Source organism: Syngnathus acus, chromosome 17 (assembly GCF_901709675.1).
Source record: "Syngnathus acus chromosome 17, fSynAcu1.2, whole genome shotgun sequence".
Taxonomy (NCBI): domain Eukaryota; kingdom Metazoa; phylum Chordata; class Actinopteri; order Syngnathiformes; family Syngnathidae; genus Syngnathus; species Syngnathus acus.
This window is the reverse complement of record NC_051102.1, coordinates 2,517,785-2,530,348: the sequence shown is the minus strand read 5'-3', so window position 1 is coordinate 2,530,348 and position 12,564 is coordinate 2,517,785. Positions and strand designations below refer to the sequence as shown.

The following is a 12,564-nucleotide window of genomic DNA, read 5'->3' as shown; positions in this document are numbered from 1 at the left end:
TAACTAAAGCTGAGCATGTAACAGCAGCCCCGACCCCCTTTTCAATTATCCTTTACCTTCCTGGATCATTCTCTTTTTACATGTCAGGCTCCCATTTTTGTCCATGACTGTCACAACATGGCCTTATTACGCTGATGTATTGTCATGTAAATGGGAATTGGAAACCAAATTATGCGGCTACAATATTGTGTCGTGTCTTCAGAAAAGGTTTTTCTTTTACTGCATTACACATGTCAATAATGCTAACTAACAATTGACATTATAAAAGGAAGTGACCAATTTGCTGCAATATTAACCCTTTGGCCACACATTGTCAACAAGAATTCAGGCTTGTCCAGCTTCCAAGAATAATTTGTCTTAAGCAGAAAATGACTTTTCCAATTAAAATGTATGAGACCCTAACTCATGACAAGGAAAAATCTGTTCCTTATAGTGAGAAAAACAGTGGTAGTAGTAGCTGAAAGCTAGCTGTTGGTTTATCTGGTCATCTAGAATTAAAAATTAAATAAGAAAAAATATATATTATTATCAATATATATATTTTTTTAAATGTACAAGCAGTTATGCCAAATCTGGTATAAAGTCTTCAGGCATCTTAACAAAACACATCTGCAATAGTGTTAAATGTTAGCCGCATTCACTCTGTCTAAATCTCGCATATTGACGGCTACAAAGTCGAAAGCCGTTGTATCGTCTTCAAAGCTAGACCTTCTGTCAAACTCTAAAACAATATCACAGACAATTACATATCCAGCGCATCGGAGAAAAGAGCAAGTTAAAAATACTCCAGGTGCTTTGAGAGACATTTTTAGTCTGGAGGCATTTTGATCTTGGGAGGCATACAGTACAACCAAAGTGATGCTTACACATTCAAAAGACTGACAGGTTGAGCTACTGCGCATCTAAGAACCAGTTAAGGCACTCACAAAGACATTTTAAATATTTATGGCAGAATTGATTTCCGGGGGCCTTTCCTAATCCCTTTCAATGAAATGCTATAGCGGTTTAATTTTCCCAATCAATATCCCTCAAGCTTTGCTAATGATGTTAGTGGTATATAGTGTTTTAAGCACTTTTTGATATTCAAATTCCAGTATTTGATATTTCCCTTCATTAAAACCCATAGTTCACTTACTGTACAGTCTTCAGTGTGTACAAGTGTCCTAATGGCACAGATTAAAAGGCAATTTAATACAGAAAAGGGGATTAGCAACACTATGGGCTGCACTAATCCTTAACCTTCAATCCTGTTCTCATAGAGCCACAATATGCACACGACGATAGCATCGCAGGACTGGAGTTGGTACATTTCCATTAGGGTCTCCGTTCTTTATTCCCACCAGCGTATTTAAAGGCATTAGGGATGCTCTGTCAAGGCTAATAAAGTGCACCAGTGCTATCATCACACACACCAACTAGTTTCCGAAAAAGGCACTGTTCCATGTGAAGTTTTCATAACCCATTTAGATAATCTTGCCTTAGTCTCTGGAGAATAGACAGGCAGGTAGATGCAATCCTGACCTTTGCACAGATTTTTTTTGTCTGCAGAACTGGAGAAGACACTTTCAAGAGATAAACACAATAATGCAAGCCTTGTTATGTGTATAGGGGAAATCATATATTTTTATTACTGAGCTTTAGTGGTAAATTAATAAATATTCCCTACTCTGATTTTATCTACATGTGCCCCTGCACCATGCCTGATTTGAGAAGGTTCCTTCCTCTGGATTGCGCAGACTGCTACTCCACTCAGCAGAGAAAGTCCGGAAAGCATCAATCTTTCATACCTAAATTTGTGCAGGGCAATTTTCTGCACTTTAGTCTCCACTATTGGTTATATACAGTAGTTCTATTTATACATTAAGGTACATTCATTATTTATTCCTTTTAGAGCAACTTTGATGCATTTGTACATCCAGCACGCAAGCTGGCGTCCAGATGCAGCACAAAACCGAATGTTGTTGTTTAACACACTTTCGACAACAACAAGAGTCTCTACGTTATACCACTCTGTATTTTCCCAAAAAATGACAGCAAAGAACTACTTTTGTTTACATGAAACTCCTTAAGTTACTTCAACATAGTTCCTTGGCACCAAGATGCGACGGAATAACAGCAAAGCACTATTTTGTCCAAATGGAGCCCCTAAATTCACTTCAACATAGTTACCGTTTTTTTCCGTGTATAATGCGCCCCCATGTATAATACGCACCCTAAAAATGGCATGTTGATGCTGGAAAAAAGCCTGTACCCATGTATAATACGCACCCAATTTTTTATTTTATTTTTTTTAAGTCCCAATGATCGTCACACACGCAGGGAGGCAATGGGTCCCATTTTTATAGTCTTTGGTATGGTCTTAACTAGGCTGGATGTATTTTTTTTTGTTGGCGTTGATTTCTCCGACTGCCCGTAAAGGCACCACCGCGATCAGATGAAAAGAGAGGAAAGTGACGTGCGGACATGTGAAAAAGGCGGCTCTGTATGGGAGAGACGTTGAAGAGGAATAAAAACACCCTTGGAAACCAAAACTTGCCCCTCGTCGTGACTCGGAGCCGCAACAAATGTTTCGGATTTGTGTAGGGTACATTGTGACAGCAAACGAGCAGGTGATCGAGCAAGCGTCTGATACGAGAGCATTGCGTTCGTATGGAGCGTGTTTGAAGTGAACAGCAGAGACGAAAAGGAACAAGGCAAAGTGTTGTGAAATAAAATATTACCTGTAATACGCATTTTGTTATTTGCTGATTGTATTAAACTATCACATTCATTGTCAGTCAAGAAGAGAAGAGGACTATTATCCCTTCTTTGACGAAATGACCAGAGCACAGTACAAACACACTATTGTTCTTGTAACGTGTTTTGTATTTAAGTCCTGTCTGCCCCTCGCTCACCGTCGGATCATTGCATGTGTTACTGTCATGATGTCTGTTTGGTTTCTGTTCCTGTCTTTGGTAATGTCACCCTGTCTTTTTGTTCCACGTCTTTGTCGGTCAGTCCTGTTGTTGGTTTTGTTGTACCATGATTTTCTTAAAAAAAAAATAATAATAAAAAAAAAATAAAAAATTTGTACCCGTGTATAATGCGCACCCCAGATTTTAGGACAATAAATTAGTTAAATTTTGCGTATTATACACGGAAAAAAACGGTAATTGACACTGCGAAGCCACAGAATGATGGAAAAGTACTATGTTTGCATACATGAAGGTTCTCAACTCTCAAGTCCAGCTCATTGACAGCAAGATGCGCCACAATGTGTTAGTAAAGCCCTACTTTTGTCTAAATAAAGCTCCAATTTAGTAGGAGTAGAGTGACTCCGCCTACTTCAGACAAATTCTTTGTTTTAACTCTCGGTCCTCTTTGCAGGCCACTACTGAGAAGAAGAAGCTGAACCATGCTGGATCCAAGCCCTCCCTCTCCGAGAGCAGCGTACGACTCCCTCAGATAGCTATGAACACCTGCAAGTACAATGGCGGCGTGGTGAGACCACTCGTGGGCAGTCTGGCGTCCTCGTCGCGCCGCAACCTCGCGGAGCTTGACTCGGAAACGCAGCCCCTGCAGACGCTGCACAGCTCTGGCCTGGAGGTGGTGGTGTCCAAGGGAAATGGCGGTGAAGACCCCAGCAAGGCGTCCAACGAAAGCTTGGTCAGGGAGGGCAGCGGGCGCGGCGGAGGCAGGGCGCCCCAAAAGAAAAACAGAGACATTGGCTACAAACTGGGCCACCGGAGGGCGCTGTTTGAGAAGCGGAAGCGTCTTAGTGACTACGCGCTCATCTTTGGAATGTTTGGGATCGTTGTCATGGTGACGGAGACTGAACTGTCATGGGGGGTTTACACGAAGGTATGTTGTGCATGTGCAATCAGAAGCGCCAGAGTTGGCATGACTATTTTTGACATTCATTTTGGAATCCAATGCTAATTGTCTCCCATGACATGTCATCCTTCCAGTAGCGCTTTATGACAAATTTTCTGTCAGCCTCGGTATATTTCTCATCCCACGTCACATCAGATAACGCTTAAGGCCTAGACAAGATTTTCTCAAACACTGCCGGAGAAAAAGACATTAAGAGCTACTGAGCTCTGGGATTGAAAACTCCTTGAACCTCTGGCAGGTGGATTAATTGGTTTACTCAATGTTATTTCACCAGGGACTTCTTAAAACAATTTCAGACGTCGGAATATCTTGAGAACATGTTGCCGACCCGAAGGGCAAAGCAATATAGTCGATAGCTAAAAATACATTTTGTAATCAAGACCAAAGAAGGACAGACTGCGATAATGAGCGGCACGCTCGCGGTCATTCCGCTGACAATTCCGAAGGATATTGTTCCACTTGTTGTTTTTTTTGTCATTCTTTGTCAGTCGGTGTCTTTATTGAAATAACAACCACATGATCACTGTCCCGTTGTAGCCGGGCAGCTGTTTAGAGATTTATCAAATGGCACCGACTGCTTTCTTGCACTCTCTCATTTTCTAGATGTATGGCCCTAATGTGCCCTTCTACACATGTACACACATATTCGCACACACACACACGAGCACAGCAGCTCTGGCATCCAGCTGGTGTATTTATCACCAGTGACTCTCTCCGTGGTGGGGCTCCGCTAATGCTAGCCTTGCCTTTTCTGCACCTGCCATTAAATGGAAAGTCCCCCTGTTAGTGCTGTGCTTTGATTAATTGCTAGTTTAGATGACGGCGAACGGCGTCCGCGAACAATATCAAGCTGCACCTACACCTGCAGCTTCATTGTTTAGCCACGTCCTGTCAGTGCTGTTTGTGTGTAAACTCCATTATCTGGCCTCACTTAGACTTTTAAGCTAATAAGAAGTGTGTGTCGTGCTTGTGTGTAGGCTTGCAGGCTGCGTATTGCCCACTTTGTACGTACGTGCATTTATATAAGGACATTTATTCTCCTTGTCTAAACCAGTAATTGCGCCATTTGTTTCCATTTCCACTTTTTTTTTTTTTTTAATCTATAAGAGACCGAGATTCAACATTAAATATGCTGGCCTTTTGAATTGGTCATTTAGCGAACTGTCGGACGTGGTAGCAACATGCAACAGAATAATTTGGAATCTATTTAGAAAATCAGGTTGATGCATGATACTTACAAGTAAAAGTTGTACTGCAATGTTTTATTCATATGGTGTGTTATGTCTAAGTGTGGTGTTCTTCCTCTCTCGTTATAGGAATCTTCATATTCATTTGCACTGAAATGCCTTATCAGCCTTTCCACTGTTATACTGCTTGGTCTTATAATAATGTACCATGCACGGGAAATCCAGGTAAGTCTAATTTATTATGATAGAAATAAAGATTACGGGGGAAAAAAACACAGTATTTACCAGCTGTTTTGGTGGTTCTTGGGATTTGATTTGTGATGTCATAGTATGGTAATATAAAAATGAGAATGTTGAAATTAAAAAAAAATTACAAATTGTTGCTAATAATAAGCTTTTTTTTTAAATTTAGCAAACAACGTAGCAAATAACGTCTTTCAAAATTTGGTGGAAACTTGGCGCTCATCTGTGAATGTAGAAAAATATCTAGCCATTGTATTTTGTATTTTAGGGACATTATAACTATTTCTTGTCCATATAAGTGCTTACTACAGGAAATTGCTTATGTCCTTATACTCTAAAATATTTTTCAGAGATTCATGGGGCATGAGTTGAGACATGCATGTGAATTTTGGGGCAAACGGCACTCGGCTGTCAAACTGTGTTTGTGTTGCTACGTCCTTAGCGCAATATCATTTCGGAACAGGATGACAAGCAAATGAAATGCGGCCGCGGTTGATTCTTTGTCCTCCAGCGAGTCATGTTGTCTGCTTGCCTTCAGCTGTTTATGGTGGACAACGGTGCAGATGACTGGAGGATAGCCATGACCTATGAGCGGATCTTCTTCATCGTGCTGGAGCTGCTGGTGTGTGCCATCCATCCCATCCCCGGCCAGTACGTCTTCACGTGGAAGGCCCGTCTGGCTTTTACGTACGCGCCATCCGTGGCGGATGCCGACGTGGACATCATCCTCTCCATCCCCATGTTCCTGAGACTCTACCTGATCGGCAGGGTCATGCTACTTCACAGCAAGCTGTTCACGGACGCTTCGTCTCGCAGCATCGGCGCCCTCAACAAAATCAACTTCAACACGCGCTTTGTCATGAAAACGCTCATGACCATCTGCCCGGGAACTGTGCTGCTAGTGTTCAGTATATCGTCCTGGATCATTGCTGCATGGACCGTGCGCGTCTGCGAGAGGTAAACACGAATATCGGATAACGTCCGATTGAAACACTTTGTGGCTTACCAAACACCTTCCTTCACTAGCCCTCACCTCTCAAATTGTTTTCCATCACTAATTTGCACTTGAATCCAATTGTTCTGATCAACACGTGGACAGGAAGGCGCACAAGCACAAGCAGCCCGCTCACCACACTGCCTGTTTTAAAACAACAACACGTGATTCCGTAGCCGAGCAATCGCTGCACAACTCCCCACGCCTCGTGGTTATCGCTATACAGCTTGTCCATAATTCATGAGTGTCTAATTATTTGTTTGCTGAATGATTTGTTTTGGTAATGCAGAACGGCCCCCCTGGATCCCCCCTCACCCGTTTTCTGCCCCAAACTGCACAACTGTCTCAAGGGGGTGGGGCAGCTACGTTTTTCTGAAATGAAAAAGGCAGGGAGGAAGGAAAAGATTTTCTTTCCTTCCTCATTTGGCATTTACATAAGGAAATGAGACGTTAATGCCAGCTTTGATGTTTCTAAGTCATCTTTGCATCGTTGGAGGGAAGGGGAGTCAGTAGGGTAAGGGAGGGGGAGGGCGGGGGGGTTGAGAGCGCCATTGCAGCAGGTCTTGTCAGAACCATGTGATTGTGCGCTGCACTGAAAAAGTGAAGGGTCACTTAAGAGGACGGCTTGCTATCTCCTTTTTCAGCCTACTTATTGATGCTTGGTGAACTCCTGCAGCCCACCTTGCCTGCTTCTGCCTCCCGCTCCTTCCTTCCCCTTACCTCTTCTCTTAACTACCCCACCGAGTTCACATTGCTCACTAACCACCTCCCCCCTCGCACGCCGAACCCGAGATCCTCAAAACCTGTCAATGCTGGATAGCGGGTTCAAAATCTCAATTGGGATGCCAATAATGGTCCCAGAATGTTTGAGATCCTCAGAGTGAGTGAGGAGATTGAGTACATTTAAAGAAAAGCCCCGAGCAGTACAAGTCACAGCTAAGGTGCTGATTCTACCAGAGGCCATTTTGAATCTAGAAATATGAAAACTGTGTTATTTGGCTATTTGTTTACATGACAACAGTATTGAGGAGCCTGAAAATGCAAACATTTGAAAACTGGTCTCAAATTATTTTTTTTGGATAGGGAAATTCCTACACAGGACATTTCACAATGCTATAGTGAGAGATGTACTATGGTGCTAGGCCATGGAGAGAATTAAACACAAGCAAACTATCAATGGTAGGGCGACTAAATGAAATCTAGTTTACCAAGTTGATCCAAGTGAAACTGTGAATATGCTATTTTAGCATTTTTGTTTTATTGATTTGCAAACAATACTGGCGCCAGAGAACAGCCTGGATTTTCCGCCCCACGCTTTGTGTCTTTAAAAAATGTCATCGCCCTCTACAGGCCTGGCATGCACATTACAACATTTTTGCAGGTCAGGAGATATAAAATTTTTTTTTTTTTTACTAGGTCGTTGTCATGTTAACAAACAGTGTTCGGTTCAGAATGTGATTTAGACGAGAAGGTCTAACGAAAGCAGTGATTGGTTTTCTCACACACACGAAAACACTCGGACACCTCCCATGACACGTGCATGTGATTTGGTTTCAGTGTTGGAATAACATGCGTGTCCAGATGCGGGTGTGTCTCGACCAATGGGTGCAAGCATGCACATGTATGTGTGGGTGTGTGCATGTGTCTATAATGTTTTGTTGTACTTTCTATTCCCCACTATGCTGCTCCATAGGGATACCATGTGAGTCCTCGCTCTCTAGCTGTGGAAAAAAAACAAAAAAAAAACATTTTTGTATCGAGCTGGCGCCACTGCTACCCTGAGCGGGATTTTGGGTGGGCAGGGTTTTAGTGGTGACAATGGGCAAGCCCCTTCTAAAATAATTATGAATGGCCTTTTCCAAATTTAGTGGGCAGACTGCAGAGAAGGATTAGGGAGGACCTCTTGGGTTGGCATGAAGGTGACATCATCCTTCAAGAGGATTCCTCCCAGGTTTTCGGGGCATAGCAGAGCAGCACTTTGAAGCAAGCGTCTCTTTGCTCACTATTTTGTCTTGTGTGAGGCTGGTCGGGAGGAGGAGGAGGAGGAGATTTGTCCTTCAAGTCACCTTCCCAGGATGGCCGGACAGCGTTTTGTGGCTTCTGTTTTTTTCCTCCCTTCCTTTATGCAATTGTTATAGATCCATATTGCACAAAAGTCGTTTTAGCACCAACTCCAAGATTTGTTTGAGGAGCGAAAACCTTTGTTCTTTCATTACCATCTCATTATGTGTCTCCCTTCACAATTTAATTCAATAGTGCTGTAATGGTTTCTGCAGACTTCTGTCCGCTGCCCAAGTTTTTTTTTGGTTTTTGTTTTGCTAGAAAGGAAGTAGTCTGTTGCCAGACAGTCTGCGCATCCAAGAAGAGGACAGATGTCAAGTCATTTAATGCAATTTAATGTAACCATTGGTGTCAGGGCTGTGTGTTTATGATGTAGTGCAGCAATGATGAATGGAAAAAATAAGACAAGGGGAAAAAAAATAGGAAGGTAAGTTGCTTTCAAACTGAGACGTTTTTGAAGGGGAGTTTGAGTGCAGACTGCAGCATCTCCAGTTTTTGTTCATCCATAAATCACAAATCTCCCTCAGCCCTACCACCACCACTTCTAGTAAACATCAAAACAGCATGCGGGTTTTCATGTTTACTTTTTAAACCCATCTCAAGTCGGAAAAGAAAAAAAAAAAAAGACCCACCAAGGGGCGGGGGATAAGAGGCGCTTGTTTCCCAAAGTGCTGTTTGAGTATCTTCTGTCAACTGCGCCATTGCACTTTGACCGCGCTCCTGAGCCCATCAGAGGGCAATAACAGTGTGAGATTGGACAAGCATGGAGTCTGTCTGGAAAATGCCTAGATGAGGGGAATGAAAGACAGCAAAGCGGAGAGACTGAGGGATGCAGGGTTGACGGAATATTAATGTTGCCATCGATGGATTTAACTCTGGGCCCCTTTTGCCTTGTGTCTTGATGCGGCCCATCTTCAGAGCTAACCTAGCTCAACTAAGCTCCTTAACTATTCTGCCTCGCTCCCCTGCAGCTCCCTCCCGCTCTCGCCTACTCCCGACTGATCCCCTGCAGATCTCTTACTGTACCCATCTAACGTGGCATGCTTTGCCTCATCTCTCCCCACGACTGATTTCCTGTCCCTATGCCTTTCCGTATCCATCCCGAGCCAAGTAGGCCTAATCCACCCCAAACTCAGTAACACACTTTCATGCATGCCTTGCTTGCCTCCCTGGTCTCTTGTTTTTTTTTTTTTTCTACCCCTCGAAAATCTGCAATCTAATTCTCTTCGTCTCCTGCTTTACTTTAACGCTGTTAACGGAAGCAAAGTGCTCTATTTCCAGGTGATATGAGACCTATAGGCTAGCTGAAAGACAAGCTTTCAGGAAGTTTGGCTAACTTTCTCTCATAGGGCAACCCCGTCTAGATTAGCGGGTTTGAGTTTCAAGTCGGCCGCACCTCGATGCAGATTGTGGTAAAATCCAAAATGCCTCAGTCTGTTTTAATGATTTAACTATTACCACTATTATTACTATTACTACTGTTATTATTATCTATTATTATTATTTATTATTATTATTATTATTATTATTATTATTATAAGGCCTGTGCTGTCTAATTAGGGGTGTAAATCGCGGGTTTTGTAACGATACGATATCATATCGATACAAAGAACCACGATACGATATTTGCCGATATCTTAAAGCCTGCTGTGATTCATTCACGATACATCACGATATAGTGCTCTACGATCGATATAGAACAATATCCTGATTTATAACAATTCATACGCAAAATCAACAAGGTACTGCAAACTCTTTATTTAGGAAATTACAAAGTGCTTCCAAACGAATGACTTGAAGCCCAAAGGGGAGCGAATTTCCTCGTCTTCTTGGACACTAGCCATAGCACCAGCCCAGGAGCCGCGTAGTTGTCGGCTCCCCTTTCACGTGCCTGCTCTGCTCACAACACAACACGCCGCGCACTGCTCCCGGAAAGAGGAAGCAAGCAACAATGAACTGGATTTCAAAATAAAGTCGTGTCTAATGTCCGAGGTCAAAAACGGGCGATATAGATCGATGTTTACGTTTAGCATCGATGCCAACAAATCGTAGAGCATTATATCGATTAATCGATGTGTATCGATGAATCGATGAATATTATGTCTAATTTGGGGAATTCACAGGAATTGGTCAGAATTTACAGGAATTATAACGGATAATATGCAGTTTATTTTACAGGGGTGCACTAAAACTGGATAGCATAATTTTGTATTTCATGCGCATATTCAGTTGAATTTTTATTCTCCACCGTTCATCGCTCAGTCCTATGCTAAATACACATGATATAGTGCAAAGTTCTTGAGGGCACATCGTAGCACCGTTGTCAGCGCTGCTCGGCTCCCATTATGAAGCTGTGGCGCTGCATGTTGAATAATGAGAAGTAAGCAATGGTTTAAATTAACCATCACTTCACTTTTTCTATCACACTCATTTTGTAACTTTGTAACATCGTCTCAAGAAGCAGTCTTGGAATTCTTTTTACTCAATATATTTGATAGTTTATCATATTGATACTTAGTTCCACAAAACTATGGTCTTTTTTCGTTTTTGTTAAATAAGGTTATACGTTTTGAAAAGCTTACCAATCAATTTGCATTGAAAGTGTGTTGCTTAAAATATTTGTAAAGATCCCAACTATCCATTCTAAAAGTTTCACCTCAAACTATGACATCATAGTGATCTTACAGGCATTATTGCTTTTCTGTCCATCTGCATAAACATCCGTTATTTGTACTGACTATTTAGCTCATGCAACCTGAAAAATTGCCAAATTCTATTTTTGTTTTAATGAGTTCTAATCTGCTGAAAAACAAGCAAAAATAATAACTCAAATATTTTTTTCCCTACTTAATGTGAACGCTTGCCTCAGCATTCAGATAACAACAAGAGCCAAGAAAAAACCTCGACAGTGTGTGCGTGTGTGCGTGCGTGCGTGTGTGTGGTTGTTTGCGTGTGTGCGCGTGTGTGTGTGTGTGTGTGTGTGCGTGTGCGTGTGTGAACTCCTCGCATGTTTGCGATGACTGACACCGTAACAAAGACGGATACGGTTAATGTGACTGATGTCAACCTTGAGGGCAAGTGGCACTGTATGCTCCGGTGACCTTTTCTGAAAGTGACACATTATCAGTGTGACTTTGCACACTCGCTGCTCAGGCCCAAACAGCCCACACGCACTCCTTCCACAGCTGTTCCACCAAACATTAGCACTTAACACATCATTTACTCTTAATGTTTCTCAGTGGCAACAAACCTGCCCACTGATAATGTACCGTGAATCTTTTTCCACACAACATATTGAGAGATATTTATTTATTTTGTAGATACTGATCATGGTTTTTTTTTTAGATTCAGATTTCAAAATATTAATTATTGATTCATAATATTTTATAAAACAATAGCAATAATTCTAACAAGGTAACCTCCAATCGTCATTTTCCTGAAATATAGAAATGTTATATACTCATATAATATACTCATGTTCAACTTTTGTGGCCATGTGTTTTGCTTACATAAAATTTGGCAAGGTTGGTCTTGGAGCCATCTTTTGGCTTTAGTACAAGATGTTTGGTTTTTTTGGTCCAGGTGACCAGCAATGCATATTTGTGTTTCAAAGAGTCTCCCCAGATCGCTGCTCGCTCACTTTACAAAAACAACAACTACCTGTGGAACACTTTTTTTTTTTTTTTTTTAATGGACACGGTTTGTGGCGAAGGTTTGCCAGCTTTTGTCACAGTTTGCTTTTATGTAAGTGTGGCTCTGACACACTCAGCAAAAGTGTTCAGAGAAACATTGTAATAGAGTGCTTGATATCTAATAACCTCAGAGACACAACTTAACGTTAAAATATTAAAATGAAGGGCTTCGTGAACAGTGCTTGATGCCTGGTAAATCAAGAAATGGCCCATTCCCATAGAAAGTAAGAATTACTGCCTACTGTAAGCAAGGCAAGTCATATTTATATATTTATATGTCACACATGAAGTTGAGATGAATTAATGCATGCAAACTGCAGAGTCATGTCACACAATTTCTTGAAGTTAAACAAGAATGGCATAAATCCATCATGCTAACCATGCCTGCACTTTCAGTGTAATTGTTCAGTTGATTGATAGTAATGTACGAAACATAATCATTCACTAAAGTGCTGTCTGTATTAATTTGCTTAATGATTTAGGTGTAGATGGGAGGAAGATATATTGCATCACA

At 41.7% G+C, this 12,564-nt stretch overlaps 1 protein-coding gene across 1 annotated transcript in view; it reads left to right on the top strand.

Annotated features, from left to right (window-relative positions):
• The window catches only part of kcnn1a (potassium intermediate/small conductance calcium-activated channel, subfamily N, member 1a), a 39,453-nt gene that overhangs the window by 13,812 nt on the left and 13,077 nt on the right, over positions 1–12,564 (top strand). Inside the window, exons 2-5 of the mRNA XM_037275367.1 lie at positions 3,367–3,840; positions 5,190–5,285; positions 5,842–6,260; positions 7,991–7,999. Coding sequence (XP_037131262.1) covers positions 3,451–3,840; positions 5,190–5,285; positions 5,842–6,260; positions 7,991–7,999 — 914 coding nt within the window. The 5' untranslated portion in view covers positions 3,367–3,450. The remainder of the gene's footprint in view (positions 1–3,366; positions 3,841–5,189; positions 5,286–5,841; positions 6,261–7,990; positions 8,000–12,564) is intronic.